Source organism: Patagioenas fasciata, chromosome 4 (assembly GCF_037038585.1).
Source record: "Patagioenas fasciata isolate bPatFas1 chromosome 4, bPatFas1.hap1, whole genome shotgun sequence".
Lineage (NCBI taxonomy): Eukaryota > Metazoa > Chordata > Aves > Columbiformes > Columbidae > Patagioenas > Patagioenas fasciata.
This window is the reverse complement of record NC_092523.1, coordinates 52,139,857-52,166,529: the sequence shown is the minus strand read 5'-3', so window position 1 is coordinate 52,166,529 and position 26,673 is coordinate 52,139,857. Positions and strand designations below refer to the sequence as shown.

General features: G+C 44.8%; 1 protein-coding gene across 28 annotated transcripts in view; it reads right to left on the bottom strand.

Annotated features, from left to right (window-relative positions):
* The window catches only part of EPHA5 (EPH receptor A5), a 197,212-nt gene that overhangs the window by 70,213 nt on the left and 100,326 nt on the right, over nt 1–26,673 (bottom strand). For 23 of the 28 annotated variants that reach the window (XR_011738835.1, XM_071807840.1, XM_065837326.2 and 20 more), the window contains 2 exons: nt 22,631–22,786; nt 15,855–16,190 (listed from right to left, as the gene is read on the bottom strand). The exons of 3 other annotated variants lie outside the window; for them this stretch is intronic. Coding sequence is in view for 24 of the 25 variants with exons in the window: in XM_071807840.1 (XP_071663941.1) it covers nt 15,855–16,190; nt 22,631–22,786 (492 nt within the window). In the remaining variant the exon portion in view is untranslated. The remainder of the gene's footprint in view (nt 1–15,854; nt 16,191–22,630; nt 22,787–26,673) is intronic. 2 more of the 28 variants (XM_071807836.1, XM_071807834.1) reach the window with 2 other exon arrangements.

Sequence of the window (26,673 nt, the reverse complement as noted above, 5' to 3'; positions counted from 1 at the left end):
TGGTGACTTTTTGGTCTCTTCCCAGCCCTGCTGCTGAACTGTTGGGTGACCTTGGGAAAAATCACTTCCCTCTCTCACAGCTTGTAAGAGGTGTGGGAGGGACATTCGTGCCCCTCACAAAGCACTGTTCATGATTCACATCTTCTGCTGTACAACCTCATATTTGCTGGTAGCTTTAGGCCTGTGGCCGAAACAGTCACTCCCCTGAGATCCTCCTTGTCCATCCCTCCCAAACATATTTAATTAAAAAGCCCTAAGTGGTGCTGAGCTGCTAATGACAAGCTTTTCTTGAAAATCCTCTTCCCTTGGCAAGTTGTTCCTGCCCTAGTCCAAACCATGATTTCCAGCCTCGCTTATTTCCATAATAAATTGCTTCTATCTATATTTGATAGGTTGAAAAGAAAACATGCTTAATCCCAGACAACAATTTCCTCATTTCAGGTGGCAGAGCCCCTCGCCTGTGACATGAGGCTGATGTTATTTCACAGCCAAGGTACTCTACTCCGACATTGGAAGCAGAAATATTTTCGGTATTTAAAAGGCACCTATAAAAAGGATGGGGACAGACTTTTTAGAAGTTATGACACAACAAGGGATGATGGTTTTAAAGTAGAAGAGAGGAGATTCAGGCTGGATATGAGGAAGAAATTTTTGACCCTGAGGGTGGTGAGACCCTGGCTCAGGTTGCCCAGAGAGGTGGCAGATGCCCCATCCCTGGAGACATCCCAGGCCAGGCTGGACGGGGCTCTGAGCAACCTGATCTGGGTGAAGATGTCCCTGCTCATGGTAGGGGTTGGACTGGATGAGCTTGGAAGGGCCCTTCCAACCCAAACTATTCTACGGTTCTACGATTCTATGACATACTCTGCACAACAGAGCTCAAATGGAGATGAATGCTGCTCCCTCCTGGCCCTCACCACAGTTTCTTTTCTTTTTTTCTTCTTTCTTCTTTCTTTTTTCTTTCTCTTTTCTCCTTTCCTTTCCTTTCCTTTCCTTTCCTTTCCTTTCCTTTCCTCTTTCCTTTCCTTTCCTTTCTCCTTTCCTTTCCCCTTTCCTTTCCCCTTTCCTTTCTTTCCTTTCTCCTTTCCTTTCTCCTTTCTGTTCCCAGAAGTGGTGAAACCTTTCAAAATGCACAAATAGCAGGAACTCGTGATGTTTTTGCAGCAAGGCTTTGGGAAACACCTGATGCCTCTGTGAGCATCCTCCTGCCATGTAGTGATGCAGCTCCTCAGGTGACAGGAGCATCTCTGCAACTGGCTCTTCAGTCTCCAAAAGCAGATTGATCTCTGTGCTGCACACAGCAAAGCTACAGATACTTTCTAATGGTCTGAACTGCCAGTTCTCATGATAAATATATGCATCCTATGTGCAATTATGTCTGTTTCTTAATAGCATTAAGATGGTTCCAAGACACTAATTACCAACTGAGAACTTTGCAATTATACTCCATCACACCTTATTTCTGACATAACTACTTTTAGATAAACAAGGATTTTGATTTCAACAGCACTAAAGAAAAAGAAGTTCTCTCCTTTGATCCATTCTAACTTTCAAAGTGGGATCGTGGAATTCCAGAAGTCAGAAGCAAAAATTTCCGTTCACTGAAGTGCTCCCGGGGCTTCACCACAACCATTTCACTGCTATTAAAAATCTCATTCATCGTTTTATTAGTCAGTGGGAGGAATGATCTTATCTGAAATGAAAGCAATCTCACTAAGTAATTCCTGCTATTCCCCAGCCAGAATTGCAGTGTTTGTCATGATCTGTTTACAGACTTACCTTTACTTTAATTAATGATACTGCAAGATCCAAGGTATTCCCCATGCCGAACACTGACGTCATTAGACAAAATGCATCATGTCTCTTCCCTGCATCACCTGCAGAGATGCTGGCGAACAGCTTACACAAAGAAAGAGTACAGAAAAGCTGTTTTGCAAGGCACATGAGAGGGGCTGGATGAGAGAGAGGTGCCAAAGCTGCTCAGACTCGGAGGTAAAATCAATGACAAAGTCCCTCTTGAGTACAATGGGAAGGAGAATTAAGCCAGTGCTAAGCAATTTTTTCATCTCCCCTTCCAGTATTACTTCCTTACATTAAAATAAAACAGACATCATGGTCATTTTGGTAAGAAGCCAGTGAGGTGATATGATAACAAGGGTAATCTGGAAGTATGGGAACTTGCAGCATTAAACACAAAGCGAAAGGATGCACTAATGATAGCAGTATTTTTCCACTGTTCACATACACACAAACGTTGCAATCTGTCTCTGTCTGCCTTTTGCAGAGTGCTGTTTTATGACACAGTTAATGATCTGCCAAAAAAAAGTAACAGCCTTGTAACGCAGCAATTGCAAATGATCTTTCCCTTGCATCTCCAAGGATGAGTAACAGAGGCCCCTGTTTGACCACTGTGTGAACATTTTGCATATGTTATGCAGGGGGAAAGATAACTGGAATGGACGCCTAAAAACAGAATCGTGCAAATGATGCCATGATGTACAGCTATCTTCTTTACCATTATCCCTAGCCACAGATTTATCACCATGCTCTTTATACATGCCATACATCTTTTCTTTCCTTTTTTTTTCTTTTTTCCCCCCTTTCCCTTCTAATTGGAACTCAGACTGTAAAATGTAATTAAAGCTCTCATAAATACTGCCAGCGAGTGCACCTTTTTCTTTCAAGTAACTATGAACATCTTCAAGAAGACCTCATCAACCCCTCATAGAATATAGACTAATGCATCTTCTCACACACACTGCAGAGGACTGGGAAGTCAATCTTCCTATCTTCCACATAATTAAAGTCACCCACATAATGTGCTTTTCCATCCACATTCCCTCCCCTTCTCTGACACATGTATCACCCTGTCATCAGTTCCTTTCCTTTAATCTGATTTATTCTGTTTCTAATCACTGAACAAAATCCAGAGCTTTTGAGAAGAGCTGGAGCAGTCCCAGGCACAGCTTGGGACCAGGTTTCCTTTTTCTTGCCTCCTTCCATCTCATATTAAAAGACAGTGTTTTTAACTCTCCTTTAAGGGGAATTATTTCCTGCAATCTAGTGAGTTTATTCATGCCTGTGAGAGAAAAAAATACCCTCTTCCATTCAGGGTAAATGACTGAGGCATTAATGATGAAATTCAATGGTACTTCAAAGACTCCTCTGGGCTCTAAAGGTTGTGTAGGGCTGACTGGGGGCTGGACAAAGCCCTGTTAACCCAATGTGTGGCTTCTTTGATCTGTGAAGAACAGCTGTGGAGATGAAAACACTCCCGATTCAGCCAACCAGCAGCTATAAAACCGACTCGAGGCAGGTCTAAGGTCTTCAAGCACCCACCTGGTAAAGTTCAGCGATACTCCGGATGTGGTACCAAACCCCTCCTTGCTGTGGGAAAGGGCAGAGGTGACAACTCAGGGACTGTCCTTACAGGGTCTGATGGTTTAGGAGCCATGTGCGTGCCCCATCTCCATAACTACATCACTCTTTCTATGAGGCAGAATCGCTGGAGCAGAAGACATGGAGACAGGAGAACTGACAGCCCCACACTTCAGATATTTGGATATTCTCCCATCAAACCATCATTGGTGGAGCCCCTCAGACACCTGCCTGGGGCTCAGCCATGGGGACCAGGGAGCAGAGGGCTGCATGATGCTGGATCGAAGCATGCCATGCACCAGTTAGGGGGTTGACTTGCTGGAAAGCAACAGTGCAGAGAAGAACCTGGGAGTTCTGGTTGACAACACAGAATCACAGAACGTTAGGGATTGGAAAGGATCTCTAAAGATCACCTACTTCAATCCCCCTGTCAGAGCAGGAACATCCAGATGAGGTTACACAGGAAGGTGTCCAGGCGGGTTTTGAATGTCTCCAGAGTAGGAGACTCCACAACATCCCTGAGTAGCCTGTTCCAGTGTTCTGTCACCCTCACTGAGAAGAAGTTTCTTCTCAAATTTAAGTGGAACCTCTTGTGTTCCAGTTTGAACCCATTACTCCTTGTCCTACCATTGGTTGCCACTGAGAAGAGCCTGGCTTCATCCTCGTGACACTCACCCTTTAGATACTTGTAAACATTAATAAGGTCACCCCTCAGTCTCCTCCAAACTAAAGAGACCCAGCTCCCTCAGCCTTTCCTCATAAATGAGATGCTCCACTCCCTTAATCATCTTTGTTGCCCTGTGTTGGACTGTCTCCAGCAGTTCCCTGTCCTTCCTGAACTGAGGGGCTCAGAACTGGACACAATATTCCAGATGTGGTCTCACCAGGGCAGAGGAGAAGGAAAGGAGAAGCTCTCTCAGTCTACTAACCACCCCCTTCCTAATACACCCCAGGATGCCATTGGCCTTCCTGGCCACAAGGGCACAGTGCTGGCTCATGGTCATCCTGTTGTCCACCAGCACTTCCCAGTCCCTTTCCCCTACATTGCTCTCTAATAGGTCGTTCTCCAACTTATACTGGAACCTGGGGTTGTTCCTGCCCAGATGCAAGACTCGACACTTGCCCTTGTTATATTTCATCAAAATTTTCCCTGCCCAACTCTCCAGCCTGTCCAGGTCTCGCTGGATTGCAGCACAGCCTTCTGGCGTGTCAGCCACTCCTCCCAGCTTGGTGTCATCAGCAAACTTGCTGACAGTGCACTCTATTCCCTCATCCAAGTCATTGATGAATATATTGAATAATACAAGCCCCAATACTGACCTTTGAGGCACTCCACTAGATACAGGCTTCAACCAGACTCTGCCCCATTGACCATGACTCTCTGGCTTCTTTTCTTCAGCCAGTTCGCAGTCCACCTCACTACCCATTTGTCCAGACCACACTTCCTCAGTTTAGCTGTGAGGATGCTGTGAGAGACTGTGTCAAATGCTTTACTGAAGTCAAGGTAGACCACATCCACCACTCTGCCATCATCAATCCCACCTCGCTATGTCTTCATAAAAGGCTATGTGGTTGGACAACAAATTGACCATGAGCCAGCAATATGCCGATGTGGTCAAGAAGACCAAAGGCTAAATAAAACTGAACGTATTTACTGAAGAGGTAGCAATTGCTGCCCCGCTGGGTAGCAAATAAAAAAGAATGGGGACTTTAGTTATGTTTAATCACCTGGGCACTGGAATTTGCCACCATTTGGAATAGATACTGTCAGGTTGTAAAGGTTACATTTTTAGCAAAGAATACTTCACCAATCAAATGAATTACAGGCAATACCTTGCGCTCAGCTGAACTGGCATCAAAGATTGTCTTTTCCTGGCTGATGGTCTAAAACAGGGAAGAAGGGAATCGTCACTATTGCTACTAAGATCTGGGAATACACAGACCCCACGCCACACTTTTCCCCAAGCTATTCAGCATCATTAGTTCACTAAAAAGTATGTATAAATATACAATGTATAAATATACAATTGCAAAGGCAGTCAGAAGCTTCAACTGAGTTTGAAAATGTGATTTCAAGAGCATGACATTTCTGTTTTTCCATGCTGCAGTGAAACAGAAATCACACTAGTACTGAAACCAATTCAGGAAACCAACAACAAACCCAAAAACCAACAACTCACCCATCAACCCATACCCAATGGAGTCTGATCATCCTCTCGTATCTGCTCTTAAATTCAGTTTGGCAAACATGTTAGGAAACATCTCCAATGCAGCTCAGAGCTCAGCAGGGGCAGAGGAGCAGCAAGAGGAGCCCCAGCCCTGGTGTGCGCCCTCTGGCCCATCCCACCCCACCTCTGTGCCTCAGTTTCCCCATCAACAAACCAGATACTCAAAAAACCTCTGCAACCAAAGGCAATGCTTAAGTCATAAGCAATGCAATAGCGATTTACTGATGTTAGACACCTCTTCCAATGATGCTGCGTCCATCAGGTCTGGATACAAGAAAGCTGAGCCAACTTGCATCTATTTACTGCATTCATTTGCATAATGACCATGTATTTACCATCCATGTTTTGTCCTAAACAAAGAACTGGACACTGCACAAGCTGAATTTCAAACAGCAGACATCATTCATTGACTAACATCAGAAGATACAGAAACAGTGTGAGGCCACAACAGATGCACTATCATTATTTGATCACAAGCAATGCTTATCAACTGCCTGATTGTTTTATAGTGATTTGTTTTGTTTTACAGAGATGTTCTGCAGGGGTTGCAAATAGCATTCAAAGCCCTGCAAAGCTATCTAAGTCCAGCCCAAGTGCCCCTGAAGCCTCAGCCAACATGCAGCAGAGGGTTTGGCACATCACCCCTGCAGAAAGCACAGAGGCATTTTTGTCCTTCACACAGACACAGCTTTGCTAGTTGCTGTCTGCAGTTTTGGAAAACGCAAAGATGGGTCTGTGCCCTCATGTGCATCCTTGCCCAGCCATCCTGCAGCTCCTTTCCAACTCCTTGCAGGGGCTGAGTCACACCTGGCACAGAGAGATGTACAATAAATTAAATAACCCAGTCATTTCTGCAGCGGTAGTCTTTCAGTTTACTGAACTGGGTGAGAGCACCTTTCTGTGGAAACTGTCCTTGCATGGCCAAGCATTTAGAGACTCACCCCATAAGTCTCCAGCAAGGTCAGGGAGCGATTTCACACTCTTGGTGCCACCCCTCAGGAGAACAAAGCAGAACCAGGGAGCTTAATGACCCAAGACAGGAGCCCAGTGGGGGGAGGGCAGAGGCCTAGAGATGACAGGGTAATGGTACCACGCAGATTTGTCCCCTGTAATAAGCCACACTAGGGCTGAACGGCATGAAAGACAATGCAGGGGACAGTGCAATTAATTATCAGCTGAGCAACGCTTTCTCTCCTCGGATTGAGGCAGACTGCAGAAAAGTCAGGAAGAAGCTATGAAAGAGTTGCACACAGAGTCCCGTAAGCCCTTGCAAACAGAAGGAGGGAGAAGCAGCCCAATTTTCTGCTTTTACCTCATTCAACATTCTTTCCTTCCATTTCCTTTAGGGGCACAGAGCAAAGATGCACAAGTTCTGCACAGCAGGATGCAGAAGTACAGTGGGCAAGAGTGATGCACATTCCCGGGACAGCAGCAAGCGAGTGCTGGTGCCCTCCACTGCCATTTTCCACCTAATTCTGCAAATTTGCTTTTGAGGCACCCCTGGATCTCTCTGCCAAAGTCCTTGGACAGCTAGAGGGTGGAGAGCAATGGGTCCCTCCTACCACCTGACTTGCCCGCTATCCCTGACCAAAACCCACAGGGTGGATTTTGCTAAATCCGCCACAGAGTTTGTGATTTTTTCCCATCAATTCCCATGGAGCAGCGCATTCTCCAAGGCTTACCCAAGCCAAAATGCTCACAGGACTGGCCCGGTGTGCTCGGCACCTCTCAGCAAAGAGTAATGCATCGCTCCAGCTGTTGCATTGCAGCAGAGAACCCTCATTCAACACCGCCTGAGCCAGTGGGTGTCCTGCATTGATTTGGACGGGGTCTTTTGATCAGACCCTGTATTCTTAAAAATTATCAATCCTGAAGAAGCAGGCAAATAAATAAATAATAATGCTTTCCTTCTGTTGATTTCTATTGTACTGATCTAGCCAGAGATCCCATTAGTTACTCGCTTTGATCAGGACTATTCCTCCAGGACTGGGAGATGCAGAAAGCATTCCACCATGCCAGAAAACGAGTACATCTGAAGTGCATTTTAATTAAAGCCTCCCAACTCTTGAGCTTTTTGTAGGATTTACATATAGCCGAACTTTGGCCAAGCTGCTGTGGAAGAAATACAGTTTATTGCTGGGCTGTCTGTCACCTTGATGCTGCTCTGGGCTCTCCAGTCCCCTCCCCATGTGAGGTGAGGAGGGGATGCAAGGCGAGGAAGGGATGTACGTGAGATGAAGCACTAGCCAGCCCTATCACCACTATTACATTAACCCTTTGCAAGAAATATAAGTGCCGCAAGTAGCATTTCAGACATCTTTTGAAGAATGAGCACGGGGTTTGCTGTTGAAGTGCATTGTAATAGTAACCACAGTAGAAGACAAGGAAAAACCTTCCACGACCCGCTGAAATGCACCTCTCTGACACCAGGCAATCCAGTGAAAAAAGGCATTTCAGCCTGTCTGATAGTACAATACCAAGTGGGAACCTGTAATTCATGCACAGTGTGAGCTGGAGCTCTGTTTGGATACAGCAAAATCCTCTGGCAATGCAGAGGCTCTGTGGGTGGAGAAATCAGGTGAATCAGCAAGCGAGGGTAAAAAAACTGCCTGACAGGTAAATAAAAAGATAAATGACAAACTTCATATTAAAGAATGGGCAGGTTCAAAGCAAAAGAAAGCAGGCAGAAGGAAATCAGAGCCAGAAAACCGGCAGTGGCCTTGCAGTGCAGCAATCCATCTGCTTTGAACATGGCTAGAATGCAACTTGTTCTGGAGGCAGCAAGAGTGGAAGGCAGACTGAATGGCATGAGCTTTAGGAAGCTGTTGCAGAGAAACAGCTAAAACACAAGCGGGTAACCTCTGCCTGCTGACTGGCACATGCCTGGTGTGTTCACACACACACATGTACATGCTGCTGTGTGTGCACTTACTCTCCTGCAAATTCAGATTATCAGCAGGACGGGGGCATGGGAAAGGAAAAATTCACTGTGAAGGTGCTGTACTCTGAGCAGTGTTTCTGTAGGACAGCTCACTCAATTCACAGTTACCGAAATGCAAATGTTTCAAACTATTCTGGCTCCTCAACCGTTACATTAAGCTTTTTGAGGGAGTTTACTCCAAAAAGTTTACTTGGTATGGAAAAGAAACCACAGACAGAGAGTGGGTGGGATGTTTATTAAATGCGTATAAGTTCCCTGCTATTTCTCTGGCAGCTCTGGAAGTATTTTTACATTCATTTTTGGCTATTTTTAAGTCCTGGTGTCTTAAGAACACTTTCAGAAGTATCACCTATGCAGACAGTTAAAAATATAAAACTACTTTTAATGTTAAAATCAGAGAAATAACATATCAGACAAAGGTATTACCAACCTGCAGACTGAGACTAAAGTACCGAATAAGATTTTATTAGCAGTAAAATTCAGAAGCTGCATGCAGGGGAAAAAAAAAAAATCTATACATTGATGTCACCTGAGCAGTGAAACCATTTTAGATGCTTTTGCTCTCTGCCAAGTACTGTACTCATCACAACACAGAGAACTCCTCGGCCCCACAGGTTGTGTTTCAAGGTGATTAGAATTAGATTAATGTAAGATTACTTGGCAATGCTTTGAAAATGTGACAGCAAAATGGGAAATAAAATTCTAAACCTGCACTATCACTGCCACTGGCAGACGGGAAAACCTGCATCCTACTGCACAAAAGGCAATAGATGTTATCAGTTGAATCTCATCATGAGAGCTTCAGTGCATTTCTCCTTCCCTTTTCAGGGGCAATATGGATGGGTACAAATATTTCCTACTATTTGTATTTTCACCTACAAATAACATGTTTTAATTTCATGTCAAAAGTGAAAGGTCTGTTTGCAGATGCAGGAAGTTTTTTATTTCATCTTTTAATGTTCTCATATATCAACAACAGGGTTGTCTCACACACTTCAAGAATAAAAATGACATCTAACTAAAAGTCATATTATAAGTTTGGGGAATGTTCCAAATAATTCTTTTGATATCCAAGCATGCATTTCTAATACTCTAAGTAAAACAGAAAGACTTATAACAATGAAAAAGTCACAGTTATCAACTGTAGACTTATAAATAAAACTATAAAGTACTCAGCTGATCCATAATTAATTTGGTAGCAGACACCAAGCCATCTGGGCTGGGGTGAACTCGTGTCTCTGCAATAGGGCGCTGCACGAAGATTTTGTATTCAGAAAAAATGTGCTCACTACAAAAAAAAAATCAAACAACAAACCCTTTGTGCATCACTGGCTTTTACTAGACTCTGCCAGTGCTTCTGTTCTCTTCCCAGCTCTCTCAAATTACACCTGAACACACTCCAAAAACAAAGCAAAATACTCTCTGAAGTTGATTACCAACACACACACAGGACTTCACAAATGAAATTACTATCTCTTCCTGCCTGAACTCTCCCTGGCAGCTCAATACTCATTTTTGCATCCCCCCACACATGAAGGGAGTTCACAGTCAGCAGAAGGATGCTGCCATGCTGTGGGAGGCTACGCTGCAGGGTGTGCTGGGGTTTAAACACAGACCATGGTCTCCCAGGCAGTACTAGTTCATGTCAAAGTTAAAATATCCCTGTATGAGCCCATCCTGACAGGGAAGATTACACTTTGCTTTTAAGAGTACATCCGTCTAGGTTAAACGCTGCGATACACATGTTAACACTCTGGGAGCTAGTGTGACATCTGAAACAGTGGTCTCCAAATACATGGGCAATTGCAGCCTTAAACCCTCTATTTATGCCACTAACAGCTCCTCTCTGAACAATGTGAATCTAAAGCACAGTTTAAGCTATCAGACATACCCAATTCATGTAGGATTGCCTGCAGCTGCTAAGATTTTCCAGGAGTTCATAAAATGATTAGACAAACTCATGGGAGAAAAATCCATTAAGGGCTGTAAAGCACAAAATGGATGTCCCTGGAGGTTGGAAGCACCAATACACATCTGCCTCATGTTCATACCCATCTGTGGTACCCACAACTGCCCATGGCCAGGAAGACGATGCAGCTCAGTTGATCAAGTGTGTTACAACGGAAGTTTACAGGCCCTGCTCATCACCCTAGCTGCAGAAAGCGGGTTTTCCAAAAATAAGCATCTGTTTAAGCTTTTGCAGGCCCTAGGTAGACAGTTCTGGTTGAAAAGTAGAGCTGCAAAACCAGCCTTGCTTCTCATGCGAGGTGCATGCAAGACGCTACAGCTACTGGAGCATCCTCTTGGAAATTTTTAATTGCTATTCCTAAAGAAAACAAGTAAGCTGCCTTCCTCCCCAAGTCAAAGCAAACAAGACTGTGAGACTTGAAAGCTGCAAGAACAAGATCTCGAACCTGTCGTGACTTGAAGCGGACCATTCCCACAAGTGACCTTGGAAACTGCTTCTCAGCACAGCCTTCTTCTCTCCTCATTTTCTAATTATTAGGATGAGATGAAATGGCCTCAAGTTGTGTCAGGGAAGGTTCAGATTGGGTATGAGGAAAAATTTCTTCCAGGAAAGGGCTGTGAAGCAGTGGAACAGGCTGCCCAGGGCAGTGGTGGAGTCACCATCCCTGGAGGGGTTGAACAGATGCGGAGATGAGGTTCTTCAGGACATGGGTTAGTATCAGAATTAGGTTATGGTTGAATTCGATGATCCTGAGGGTTTCTTCCAACCAGAAAGATTCTATGATTCTGTGTATCCTTCACAGGCTGGACAGCGCTGCAGTCTATTGGGTTCAAGAGCACACAGCCGCTGATCTACGATTGCAACAAGCTCTACATTGCATGTCTCCTTTTCCAAACCACCCTTGGCTGCTTTTCAAAGACTGGTATATCCTGAGTGCTAAGGAAAACATTTTCTCCCCTTCCCCCTGCCAGCACAACATCACAACCTGCACAATAGGATCACGGCTATCAGCATGCCTCCCTGCTCCATGGGTTTTCCAGCTCCTCCAAGCATCTGGTGGTTGCTTGGTCAAGTAAGAACCTGACCCTGCCTCCCAGGCAGCAGTCTGGGTTACCAGGGCTTGTCTTTCAACACTTTTGCTTAAATAGCATCGGTGCACCACAGGGTGCAACTCGTATCTCTGGTTTGACCTCACGCATACAGATTCCTTGAGGCATTAGACACATTAATGTCTCCTCTGTTAGCATGTCCAGATCTTTCTTATCTGTCTCCCCCAGAAAGGCTGGAAGAAAATATCCTGTGGGTCACAGAAGGGGATTGAATGTTGGCTTCTGACTTTACAAACAGAAAATAAGCAGAGGGCTTATCTGAAAACACATGCAGAGAAGGTCTTTTAAAGGGAGTCCATGGCATTTGGGATGCCAGCAGGAGAACCAGCTTGGTCTTACCCCCTACGTCCCGCCAGCACCATGCCTGAAGCCATGCCCAGCATGGGAGACGATGGAAATGAAAAGCAAAGAAAATCACTTGGCTGTTTAGGCTAGTTTGAAGTGAATACTATTCACAGGTTTTAAGCCTAGAAACCATGTGTCTTCCCGGTGTCCCCCTATGACAGTACAATGGGTGAGTAGGCAACCATGAATCACAACCACTTGCTTCCTACAGGCCTGTTATGAGACACACGTCTCTGACCAAGATATCATGGTAGGTGCTTTCTGTATACAGGGCAGATAAGCTGAAAGATCTCCAGGGAGATGCACATCTCTGTCTAGAATGACAGCATTACTTAATCATCCAGCTTGGTGAAATCACTGAGGAAAAAAAAAAGTCGTGCAGTTGTCACTTGAAAAGCAAACTTCAATATTAAGGGCACACACGGAGTACTCTCTGGCTCTCTGGTCTAAAAAGGGGCATTAGGTGGCAGTGTCAAAAATAAAAATACAAAAATGAGAACAAGAAAAGGATGGCTAACTCAATCATATAATTGCCAGTCATGAATTATTCACCAGCCTCCAGCCCATGTGCACAAGGCACTATTTCAATGCACTGTGAGAGTGCATTCCTGATGGCTCCCTGCCACCTGTGCTGGGAATTCCCTTGGGTTCACATTTTACAGCTGTCCCATGGGGTAGAACCATGCTCTGGCCAACCCACATGCCTACAAAGGGAATAACGTCCACTACTTGCCTGCAGTAGCTCCAGGCTAGTCACAATGGAGGTCAGAGCACATTCCACCTTCCCTGGCTGGTGGCATTGCTCACCCTTTGCTAGATAGGGTGAGCAAAATTCCAGAGGCTTGCAGATTGCAAGAGGCTCCCAAGATGCAATAGGGGAACTAGTCCTGCATCTGGAGTCTAAGGCCACTGTGTCCTGCATGGACCGGTCCCATTCCAAGTACCATCAGGTCCTCACGGACTGGGGAAGCAGCAGCATGCTGGGGTCACCAGCTGAGCAGAGCTGATCTGCTTCCTCTTGTGCACAAAACTGTTTCCTTGCTGCATTTCCAGACTTGATTTCAAATATTCAGAGGAAAATTACATCAGTCTGAAAACACCGGACTGATTCCCAGTGCCAACTCCTTTTCTCATTATTTTAAATTGGGGAGAGAGGAAGGGGAATGAGTTATTTTGGAGAAAAACAGTTGTGTTTTTTTTTCAGAAAGCAATTCCTTCAAGAGCCCAAAGCAGAGGCAGCTTCTGCTGCCAAAAGATGCCATGAACAGAAGCAGTAGTGTGGCCAGCATTCTCTGTAGTCCTGAATTTCCAACTGTCTTTTTGGGACAGACAAAAGCCAAACCAACAAAACAGAGCCTGGCATTTTTCTGAGGTGCTGGGTTAGTGAATACCTGCCAGCAGGACTCCAGCAGCCAGATCTATCCCACAGCATGCAATTTTTCCATTTTCCACAGCCAGCAGTTCTTGTAGCAGGATTTCTCCTACTGCTACAGTTGTGCTCGTATCACTGCCCTTAGTGACCCCACCTCATTACACCAACCTTCATGAAAATATAATCATACTAGTAGAAAACCTGTGCGAGGGAAAGGATGAGGTCCCAGGGCTGCATCTCTTCGTGCTGGTTTCACGGGGAGATGAGTGGGATGAGACCCTCTGAAGCCTCATGTGCCCTACCTGCTCTTATTTAAGAGAGGATAGTTGAAGAAACAGCTTTTTCAGAGATGTTCAGCATCGTTGGGCATGGCCAGGCATGCACCACTTCACCTGCATACCTCCATTACTAGCCTCAAAGGGCATTTTTCAGAGGCACCTAAAGAAAACAGATAGCCAGTTTCTATCCTTAGCAGATTTGCAAAGCCTCTCTCTAAGGCTGCCTTATTTCTGGCATGGACAAATGAATGATCACCCTGGGAGTGCTGAAAGAGGATGTTACTGGACGCACATTTGATGCCACAGCTCAAGCAGACAGGCCTGGTTCTCCTCCTGATCGAGTGGTGGGACCAGCCATGGAGACAACAAAATACAGTCACCACTCCTTGCCTTGGACAGAGGTTGGGTTCACCTCCTGGTGAATCAAACACAGAAGCACACAGATGTAATTTCAACACCAAACAGCAAACTAAATGCTCATGGTTTGATCTATTAGGATCTCCCTTGACTGCAATTCCACTGCACTGAATCAGATGCTAAACTTACCCACTTGTCTTCAGCATGAGCCACGTTCACAACACGAAACCCACAGGTCTATCATTTCCTGTAACAGACCTTTCAGTATAAAGCTAGAGGTGATAATTGTGCAAGAGGGTTGTTCTTTGCTTGATGCACAGTCAGTCAGCTACACGGATAAATCCTGCTGCAGCTATGGGGAGTTTGGGACACAGCTCGCAAGCCAGGACAATTTCCTCACAGTTTGCACTGATCAGCAATGTGTCGTCTTCTCTCCTGCAGCTACATTGACATGGATTTAATTCTGCGTATCAGGGAAAAGCCAATGCAAACCCACAAACATGAAAATACACTTCTTCCAAGAACAGAGTTACTGGCAGCAGCCTTCACAATGGCAAAACAGTAAATAGCATCAGGACCATGACACCCACTGATGTATACTACACAGGTGCCTTCAGCAGGTCTTATACTGTCATCTGTTGATGTTCCCCCAGAAAATTTCCTGTCACATCCATCACCTCTCCTTGACACATAACCAAACAATTTGTCCAACACTTCAATGACTCAGTTTAATCACCAGGACAGGTATGTGATGAAGCAGGATGCAACTGCCCTCTTGCTAATGGCTGCCAAGCTCATGCACATACACCTAGGTGGCAGGGATGAAAGGCAGCCCTGCTCCAGCGAGTGCTTTTCTCCAACCAACTCTTAATGTTGCACATTGTACGGGCTTCCCTAGCTAAGTCTTGTCTGTAAGGAGGAGGCAAGGTGTGGCTCTGGTGACCTGGCAGCAGAGACCTCACTGATCCAAACACTACCGGTCCACATCCCTAGAATGGCTCTGCAGCAGACAAGTGCCACCGTGGAGCCTTAAAATAAATGCCAGAAAGTGAGCCAGGTAGGCAAAGGGAGAGATTCTAAGCCATGAGGGACAAGAGATCGTCTCCAGAGTTTACAGGAGCTGTGATGTGCCTGACGTGTTGATGTGCATGGGAGGTGGTGTGATAACAGCAAATCCCTGCCTGCGTCCAAGCCTGCTTGCTACCTGTGCCCCAGCCGCTTGCCCCCAAGGTGACAGCTCCTTTCAGCTGCTGGGAAAAGGCAGGGCAGCCAGGTCTGAGTGTACAACAAAGGAACAAACCAGTCTACACGATCTCTGCCTGTACAGCACAAGCCCAAGAAGGACACAGTAGGCAGTGATGTCTCAGTCCTGCCTTGTTGGAAACACGGTGACCACATTCTGCGCCTCACCAGCCTGAGTTCGGTCACCGTAGCATCACAGTGCAAAGAGCGATTAAATTTCCAAAAGTCACTCAAAACAATTTTCTTAGGCTGTTTTGCAAAGTTAGGACATTTTAACCACTGGCTTTTAGAATCAAAATGAACTCTTAGGAATTTCCCTTTCCCAATAGGAGATGCAACTGTTTTCTTTTTGGTTTAGTGAGTGGATACACTGAAATGCAAAGAAGTGGAGGGATCTCCAAGAAGCCTGGTGCAAAACGAAAAAGCCACAAATCCTAAAAGTGTGTCCTGCTGGAAGGAAACATGTTGAAGACTGCAGTAATCATAACCTGAGAGACCCAACCACCCCCCACACACATAGTTGAAGAGGCCACAGTCCAGCCCTCCGCACTGGGGACTTCCACCCCTTCCAAAGGGAGGTTCGACTGGCTCAGGTTCCCACCCCAGACATTCCCCTGAGCTGAAGATCTACTTACCTGCCTGGTTTGTGGTTACATTTACAGACACAAACTGCCGAGCTCCAGGGTTCTGGTCGGACACTCCGTTCACTGCCTCAATTTCAAAGGTATAGTTTGTATGAGCAAGCAGATCCACCATCATGACAGAGGTGTTTTTCAGGCCGGTTTGCTGGGGGAGGTACCTGACATGACCACCACATGCCTCACACAGACCTGAGTGTGAGTTGCACTTCTTGCATGCAATATAATAAGACACATCTTTCCTTCCACCAGTATCAGCAGGGGGAATCCATTCCAGAAAGACACTAGTCTCGTTAACATTTGAGATGGCACTCCGAGGAGCAGAGGGGGGTCCTGGTTTGTAAAGTGAGAAAAACACATGGTAAAAACACTATTATCAGTCATCCTGCTCTCTAAACTCTCTAGGCTGAAAGAGATGCTCTGTTGCTCACGTTGCCAAAAAAGCACACAGGGACAATTTACAGCAGCACCTGAAGAACTACGAAAATGGGGATTTCTTCTGAGCACTCCCACTGCATTTCAAGGGGTCTGTGCTGGGTTGCAGCCACCTGCATGGGAGGACAAGACAAAGGGCTGGCTCAAAAACCACAGGAAAAGCACATCCTACCCTGCGGAACCACCTCTGCTGCTCTGCTTGCTCTCCTGGTGAAGGGAGCTGCAAATCTCTGCTCTGCCCAAGTTGCTGTTGGCCCAATCAGGGGCAAGATTCTCCCCCCTCACCCTGCTGCCCTTATATTACTAGCCCAAGGTCCTAAAAAAAGACACACAGTGGGGCATTTGTGCTACTTAGGTACTCAATTCAGATGCTGAATCTTCCCTCTGCACGCACCCACTCATCCCCATGAGCTATTTGGCAAGAGGGAAACCTGAGCTCGGGGATCCAAATGACACCTAAGCAAGACACTTGGTGCAGGCCAAAGCAGATGGTGATCTACACAGACCACTGGAAACATGGTTGTATCAGGCTACTCAACAACAGCCTCCTTGGTCCCTGCAAAGCTCCAGCACTGCTGGTTAGCCACACCATGCTTGCTCCTTTTGCCAAGCCTCCCCACTCAGGATGGTGCTGGCAAGGCAATCTGAGGAGGAACAGCTGCCGCAGAGTTACCAGAGCTCCTGCAAAATGCGGTCTGCTCTGCTTTGGTGAGACCCCCCTGTAGTGCTACATCCAGCTTTGGGGTCCTCAGCACAGGACAGACATGGACCGGTTGGAGAAGGGCCAGAGGAGTCACAGAAATGATCCAAGGGCTGGAACAGCTCTGCTGTGAGGACAGGCTGAGAGAGTTGGGGGTGTTCAGTCTGGAGAAGAGAACGCTCAGGTGAGACTGTACTGTGGCCTTTCCGTACTTAAAAGGGGACAATAAGAAAGATGGGGACAGACTTTTTAGCAAGGTCTGCTGTGATAGGACAAAGGGTGACGGTTTTAAATTCAAGGAAGGAAAGATCCAGGTTGGACATGAGGAAGAAATTTTTTACCCTGAGAGTGGTGAGACACTGGCCCAGGTTGCCCAGAGCGGTGGTGGATGCCCCATTCCTGGAGACATCCCAGGCCGGGCTGGATGGGGCTTTAGCAACCTGATCTGGGTGCAGATGTCCCTGCTCATGGCAAGTGTTGCACTAGATAAGCTTTGAAGGTCCCTTCCACGATTCTATGATTCTGTTTTCCTTTGTCCTGCTGGGAAGAGACCATGGTTGGATGAGCAAAGCCCACCTAGAGACACCTTCAGGACCAGCAGGTGCTACAAGCTTTTGAACAAGCTTGTGTTGAAGATGAAGGGCAACTGGCAGATACAACCCGCAGATGATGTGAAAGGACAAGCAGGAGTTTCATGCAAGAGATCCATGCGTCATATACTCCGGGAATGCTAATGAACAAGGAAGAAAGGGGAAATCTATCCAAGTGAGCTGGGATGGATTTTAGTAACGGCATCACCAGAAGCCATACAGCAAAGGCTGGGATTTCTCCAAGGGAGGTAGAAGAGTGTTTGAATTAAGCTGTCAAAACCCATGAGCGGCTCCTTGAAAATGGCCCAACAAGGACCTTCAAGGGCTAGAAATCCATATGAATTTAACAGCCTATCTCAGGGTGCCATCTTCTCATTTTGTTGTGATAATCAAACTCGATTCATTATTTAAAACCGACAATGTTACAAAAATGAAATTACCTTATAAACCAGATGCATTTTCCCCTGTTTCCTATTCTCTTTTTAAAGTCTATAAAATTGATAACTCTGATAAACCACTGTCACGATTCCATCTCAAGCTGTTCACATTCAATGAGAAACTTGCTGCCAGAGGGAAAGAAATAATCCTGATACCATTTTTTTTCTTCAGGGGGAAGTGGAGGGAGAAGACAAAAGCTGAGTTAGTTTAGGAAACAGCAGATCAGCTTTCTTTTGTTCTACTATCACTTCAGATTCCTACGAACAGCGGAGCAAGCCGACATAGTGCTATGTGGTTAATGACACCATGATACATCCCAAGTCAGGACTATTTTCAGCCCAGGAAACTATGAAAGTTATTACCAGAGCTGTATGGAGTTACAGATCTTGCCCTCAGAGTTATTTAATATGTTTTTTTTACCAGTTAAATTGCCCTTTTTTTTTTCTTTCACTGGATAAATGTTGTCTTATTGCTACTCGGGCTCTAAGAAAAAAATAAAGAACTCGGACACAAGAAACACTTATTGGACAATGTGTCTTTAACAGGGAATAAATCATTACTTTTGTAAAGTCACCAGAGGTTTTTACTTGCTTCGTACAGAAGAGTCAGCTGCTCTTCTTGAATGTCAACTTCAGTGGAAGTGATTTGAAGCTGGCAGGACTTCATAACCTATATAGCATTCTCAAAGTGGCTCAGAGAAAGATCTTTAGTAGTCGGTAGATATCCAACAAGACCTGTTTGAAGAATCCTGAAACCACACTGGTGTAGAAACTTCGATAGATCACAGCTGGGAGAACAAACCCATGTTTTACCTTCTGAAGAAGGAGGGCCCAGGTCTGTTAAGGTCTGTTTTCATTTCCAACCTCTCTTTGTGAAGGACAAAGATATCAGTTGACTTTTTTTTTTTCTACATTATACCCCAAGGCAGGCAGTTAAGATTCACCCTTTTCACATCACAGTTTATTGACCAGAGGCAAATACCTTCTGAAGACAGTGATATTGGTATTTTTCTTAATGGAAAGCAAACCTGTTGTTTGCTGATGCACGCATTTTAAAAATATAACCAGAGAGAGAAATTATCCTTGATATACCAATATATGTACATACACACTCAAAATAAAGCTGACTGTAAACTTTTTGAGAGTAGAATATTACACTAAATACTATAAAACCTTCAGTGTGTCCCATGTGTCCTATTATTAGAAAGTATTTCCCCAGTATGCTCTGAACAGCAATAGGGTTACTTTTCAAAGATGGGAGGGGGAAAAAAAGGGTGTAGCTTCAAGTTTTCATTTTAAACAGATGTTGTGCAAGGAACTGAAGCTAAGATTACTTAGCTAAGAAGAAATAAAGCACAACTACTTCCTTGAAGGTACGTAATAATATTAAGAAAATTCTCAAACATCCATCAGGACCAAACATGTTTTTATATAAGGGTAATAACTATTTCAGACTGCATCACAGCACTATTAATTTTATAGAACATGCTTAAGGAAACGGGAAAAAAAAGCACTTTTCTACCCCCACGCTGGACTTATCTGAGTAGTTGCCAATGATGTAGCAGTTAGTTTTCCTTAGTGATACTGGTAGTGGTGGGGAGACTCATGCAGCTTGGGACTGAAAAGCATTCACCTTAGATTAGGAAAATGTGATTGTATAGCTATACCAACCAGCAAGGGAACTTTACAGGTATAGAGCTAAAAACAGACATTGATGTATACTCTAAAATTAACTAGATTTCAAGTTGAGGGAATCCTACGAATCATTATGAATTATTAACTTCTGCAGTAGTAAATAATAGAAGCATTCGTAAAAAATTGCCGTATTCTCCTACTGGTCATGATTCAAGCTTGTCTCACTTGTATTTCAGTTCATGACGAGATGGTCACTTCCACGTCAAACTGGACTGGTTTAAAGCACTGGCATCACTACCTACTCTTCACTGTCTCTGCCAAAATTTCCTGCCCCTGCAGCTGAGCTGGGATAGCAACAGGCCCTCCTCATCACCTTCAGCACAAATATAGTTGGATTAGGACAAAATCCCAGGAAAGGATGCATAGGGCAAGAGAGGGTAACTGGAGACAGCTCAGATGATGCACTTCACTTTTGGGGTAGAAAATGTGAATGTCAGCAGAGATGCTGCAACATCCACAACCACTGCACAGGTTTGCAGTGGGTGATAGATACTGGGCAGTGTCTGGGTCAGTATTAAACCTCTCAGCTGCCCCAGAAGCACTCGGCATCCTGCCAAGCCATGTCCTAATACAGCTTCATGAGCCGTGCCCACTGAGCTTATAGTAAGCTTTCAAAACAAAAAACCCAAACCAAAACCATTCCAACATTAAAACTCCCAAATAATTTTTTAAAAAAAAAAAACCAACAACCAAACAAATACAAAAAGAGAACCCTATGGTATTTGCAGGATCAGAAATTACAGTCTTTACCTATAGGACTCAAATTGCACCAGAAATCTGGGGGAGTCAGACACTCACATTTCTTATTAACATGAGCTGGTCACTCAGCTTGCCTACACCTCTCTGAAAATCCTGCCCCATGCTCAGGTCACAGGAATGTATAAACCTCCTCCTCGGCAATGGCAGCTCCTTCCCTCTGCTTATTCCCTGCAGGACAGACTGGATAAGGACCCCTCCATCCCAAGAGGGAGCAGGAGGGGCAGGAGGCACCGTGGACACTGGCAGCCTAACATAACACTTCCTCAGCCCCTGGCTGTGGTTCTGCCTGCACAGAAAAGCTGATTTTATCTGCACATCCAGAGCTCAGAGTACTCCTCCCTTCCCACTTCCCAATACCACACTGGACTTCATAATCTTCCATTTATCTATGTTTTTAAAGTCATGCCAAGGGGCAAAAGGGACATCAAGAAATCCCAGTATCAAAGTTTTTCATGCTGTAACTCCCCCCAGCTACCACTCTGAAAGACATATGTGTATCTATTCAGTAACCTAAGAAGCACTTGAATGATTCACCACCCCAGACTACTTTGATCCTACAGCAGCAGCTCCTGCCACACTGCCTAAGGTTGTCTTCTTCTCAGCTACAGCACACCTCCTAAGAGCGGTGAAAAGCAAACACAGAGTTTGAGGGCCCTGATTCTGCTCTGAGTGCCTCCTGCAGGTAAGCAGAGACTTGCTGAGGGCAGTTTCCTTTGTGGGAGTGTCTCTCCCCCAGGAACAGGCTTTTTCCTTCTCTTTTAGAAGTGAAAACTTGGGAAGGTAGGAAGGACATCTGTATTCACTGGGATGAAGGCAAAAAAAGCCACTACCATGCCCACATGGTGCAAGGGAACAGGATAGAAGTCACCTCTGCTCCACTGCCCAGGGACTATGAGCATGTACGGACTCATAAACCTACATTTTCCTCCATCGGTGAAGTTCCCTGAAAGCTCTCCCTGCTCCTGCCCCAGCAGTTCAGCTCCCATTCAGTCTTTTTTAACCACTTTTACACTGCAAAATCACAGTCAGAGCACAACAGGCCTGGTCCGGCAAAAGCCCATGTGTACTACACTTGGTGGGACTAGCTGGGGACATGCAAATTGAGGTCCTAAGTATCTGAAACATAAACTGAACAAGAAACTCTCAAGGTATAGTGGACAGGATAGCTCATAGATGGCAGAAAAAGGGAAAAATTAAGAATTCTGATTCCACGAACTCCACCTTTGACTCCCTATACCCCAATTTGCCTGTTATACTACCCTCCCCCTACACCAGAGGGTAAGCTTTGTATTTTCACCACAGGTTTGGAGAAATAATTTCCATTGCAGAGTTTTGAGGCTATCCTGAAGAGCAACCACCTCCAGGCAGCTTGGAAAGGTAGGGCTCTCTTCCTGTTTGTCTACTGAAAACAAGTTGAGAGAGTTGAGGTTGTTCAGCTTGGAGAAGCTCTGGGGAAACCTTATTGCGGCCTTTCTGTACTTAAAAAAGGGGCTGACAAAAAAGATGGGGACAGACTTTTTAGCAGGGTCTGTTGCAATGGGACAAGGGGTGATGGTTTTAAAGTCAAGAAATGGAGATTCAGGCCAGACATGAGGAAGAGATTTTTGACCTGGGTAGGTTGTCCAGAGAGGTGGTAGATGCCCCATCCTTGGAGACATCCCAGGTCAGGTTGGATGGGGCTCTGAGCAACCTGATCTGGGTGAAGATTCCCCGCTCCTGGCAGGGATTGGACTGGATGAGTTTAGAAGGGCCCTTCCAACCCAAACTATTCTATGCTTGTATGATGCTAAGCAGGACCACATAGACTCTACCCACTGCCCATCATCTCCCCTTCATGCCCCACACCGGTGCCCACACACACACATGGATGTGGATGTCTGAACACTGTGCTGAGTCCATTCATGAGTGGACGGTGAGAGATGGAGCATCTGTTCATTACAAAAATGCTTCCTAGGTTTAACATAAGCTCTCAAAAGCAAAAGGCTTTGAAAATTCTGTTCTCATGTGGCTGGGGGACAAAACCAGTGACATTACAAATGTGTCAAGACTCACCCAGCCCAGAGACTATCCAAGCACATTAATTAGGATCATAATGTGTAGTCACAGTACAGGAGCAGCTTGAAAGGATTAAAAACAACCCTATAAGCACATGCTTACTTGTACAGGCCATTGTAGGTGGGTCTGATTCCTTCCTAAAATAGTGCTCTTCACACAGGCAAGATGTGGATGCTTCATCAAGTGTGTAGCTGTGAGGGGGACATTTGCTGCAGGATGGACTGTGGGGTGAAGCTTTGAAGAACCCAGGTCTGCATACTGTGAAAAGAAGAACCACAGGCTAAGCTCTCCCATTGTAGAATTAAGTCTGTTCACATTTCCTTTAAAAACAAAACCAAAAAAACACAGAACCAAAACAAAAAACATTTCTTCAGCTAGAAATCAGACAAATGCTCACGAGTTATTTGGTTTGAATATTTTAAAACAGTCTACCCCACCAACAGACACTGCATGTTTGAATATTTGCATGAAAAGAGAATGATCAGCTGTTTATTATTCTTCTTCCCCTAGCATCTGCCTTTGCTAGGTATTAATTTTCCTTGTTGAATGTGTTGGAGGCAATATCTTTTGGGCTCTGCTTTAGAAAACGTCATTATGTTTGGTTTGTTTTTTTTTTTTTGTGCAGTCTTAGAAAGACAGGTAAAATACATCTCGTGGGTTTTTTTAAGATGTTTTATAGCCAGAAACCAATGTTTTGGCAAACAAATAGTAACGTGGTAGTGGGGGGGATCTTGAGAACAACAGCTTGAAGATGCTGTGATAAGGCTACTTCCCTAGGGTATTCTCCCCCTGAAAACCTGTGATGAACGTTAAAGTGCTCCACATAAGCCAGATTGCTCCAGGTATAGCTGTGCCCAGGCACGCTCGTCATATAAAATATTCCTTCCAGCTCACATATGTACGCATGATGAGGCACAAAGACTTTACATGAGAGCTATTTGTGAACTCACAAATACACTGGCTAAGGGTAGCATAGGATTATTATTTTCTTTAATATTTTGAAGTAAATATCCTGGAAGAAGTGTTCTTCAACTCAGCAATGTCCACATGCCCACGCTCAGCCACAGGTCTGCACCTACCCACCATGGCTGTAGAAAAAAGCCCCTGGCCCTGCAGTCATAGCCATATCCACAGAATTAGAAACCTGCTGCTAGCAAAAGGAAGAAAACCAAAGCAGAGATAAAACCTGTCAAGAACCCTTTGTTGCTGCGCATCTCTAAAAGCAGAGACACGTAGACATGTTAAACAAAGTCCAAAGGGTTACTAGTTTTCTTCTGCACAGTACGATATCAACACTGCACAGGTCTGCTACCAGCCTTACAAAAGCTACCTGGAAATCCCAGAGCCTTTCCATCTGCATTCAGAGTTCCCCAGTTGTAACTGGATTGCACAGAAAATGAGCTCACAGCAAAAGCATTAATACTATCCCAGCAGGAACGTCTCAGATGATCACAGCACGAAGGTCACATACTAAAATTCGGCCAGAAGATGCAACTAAGATGCAACGACAGAAATAATTTTCACTATAGGTAAAGTGCAGAATTTTATTGATTCCTTTTCCTCTGAAGGACAAACGAGGACAGTCAGCTCTAAAACTGGCTCTGCTTCCTGCATTGCCAGATGAACTCCTTTGACATGTTCCTTTCTACGTCACTAGGTTCTTCATCAACGGTGAGACACTTGCACATCAACATGTAAGTCCTCAAACCAACCAGTACATCTTTGCTGATGACAACCACTGGTGTATCAAAAGAGTGTGATCCAAGAGTAGCCCAGCAGACCTCATCCTGGCCCTACCTCCGGTCTCGCCTGAACCACAAAGCTCTCACAGCGAGCACCACACAGTGCTGAAGCAGCTCCCCAGTCTACCACATGCTGCGGGGTCTCCAGCACCCATCTGGTGTCTCTCCATCCTGTTCTAGAGGATGCTCCATCCCCTGCATCTCTGCTGACCTCCCCAACCCGAGCATCCTCCTACACCTTCCCCCGGGCTCCCTTTCCTTCCCACACGACCTACAGAGAGTAACTAGTAGGACTAGAGAGATTTACAGGTTTTAAACACCCAATTTCCCACATTGCCCACCAACTAACTAGTGCTCCACATGTAAGGTTGTGAGCTCTGCAGGACACAGTCCATCTGCTTCATGTCCATATGCTGCAACTGGTGAACACACCTTGGGCAGAATTTATCCTCAGTGGTTCATGGACTTGCCACAAGCTAAATTAAACTCGCTTGTGCACACTAACAATAAAGATGGGGAAACGAAAGCACAAAAATGTGCAATGTATAACAAGGGCAGCCTATGTTGAGTGTGTACTCGATGTAATCACCCTTCAAAAAAGAACGTGAATTTATCTCATTACACCCCATCAAGACAGACAGAAAATCATTATGGCATGAGAGTTTACTGAGCTTATATTTCGTGCAAAGCAGAAAAAGCAAAAGAAGTCAGTTTTCCTTGACAGATTTTCAATGAGGTGCAGTTTGTTAATGACAGTATTATACGTAGCTCAGCCCAAATGGAACGTTTTGATTTCATGAATAAGTACAGAGTCAACAGCTGCACAACGCCAATAACTCATGTTTTAATGAGGGATGCGAAATGAAATTCAACTGGAGCAATTTTTGCATAATCTGAAGGCTCCCATGGGTCAGGCCAAACAGTATAAGGAGGAGCATTCAAGAGCATTAAATTACACTGAAGATTTCAACATGAAGCCTTGTAACAAACAGTTAGCCGAGCAGCATGCTGTCGTATCTAAATACTCCTGTGTTGATTAGAAAAGAAAAATTGAGGGACAGGAGATAAGCTATGCAAAATAAGAGAGGACAGAAAATAAAGAATACATGCAAAAATCGCCACAGCAAGGGGTGGCGTGCAATCCTCTGACAAACAAGGATGCTGCGATGAAATGGATGCTGTTAGATGAAAGCTGACTCAGGAACATCTGACGTCACCAGGTATCATGGCAGGCGGATAGGCAGAGTCTCGTCTGAGCTCAACAGCCAAAGGCAAAAGCCGTGTGATTTTTCTGCCTTTGATGGCAATACCACTGATATTTTGCAAGTTGGATTCAGAGCAGAACCAGCCACAAACATCCCGTGCCTTACTAGTGCATACCCCACGTTTTGGTCTTTATCTTACCGTTTCGCTTCTGACAGTTAACCTTAAAAAAACCGCCTAATGAAGTATACATGATTTTATTTAAAATTACATGGGTGTTCGGGGTTTAATTTCTAATTAAATCTTATTTTAGTCTTCTTATATTTTTATTTCAGCATTTTTAATTCAACGGTTCTTGAAAGGATACATAGAATTGGCACAGTACAGTCACGCAATTAATGCTACTATCTCTCTTTTCAAGGGGGTGGGAAAAAGAGGAGAAATAATATGAGCCTAAGACTCCCCATAATCTGCTGGAAGCCAGCTGAAAATATATGAAATAGAGTTTCATGTTGTTGATGAGACCTTCTTTCTTTCTAATATTAGAACTGATAACTCCTTAACTGATTAACAGCCACTGGTGTGTGAAAACAGTCTTAAATGAAATTGGTTGCTAGAAAAAAAAAAAGTATTTTTAAACACAGCAAATATGCCATAAACAACCTGCTGGTGTTAGGTGGAAGTGGGATGTGTTTCTGTTAGTAGCACATCCATTATTAGCAAATTAATTTCACTCTTTTTATTTGTAGTAGTACACAAAATGTTGTAGGCACAGAGCATTAAGGGCAGTGCAGCCTCTTGCTTCAGAGATGGCTGTGATGAAGGATGGCAGCCAGAGCCTCTCAGGACAGTAATGGCGTGGCGATCAGATCAGAAACCAGCTTTGTATCTCACAAGACAGGAGCCTGCAAAAGCCACGCTGGATGGAGAAGGAATCACTGAACCCCTGACAATGAAAACTAGCCTCTTCAAATGACACGTTGAACTGTTATGTGCTGTATCAGTACTAGAGACATCAAGTATCAGTGAGGGGTGTGGGGGGAAACGCAGCCAGAACAACCCAATAACATCAAACAGCTAGGACTACTTGACAGATCATTTTCTGGAAGTCTTAACATCAAATGATTTGTAGCTGCATTCCTGGAACCATCACTGAGCTTCAGCTGAAGGCTGTGTCCAATGTGTAGGGCTTCTCACTGA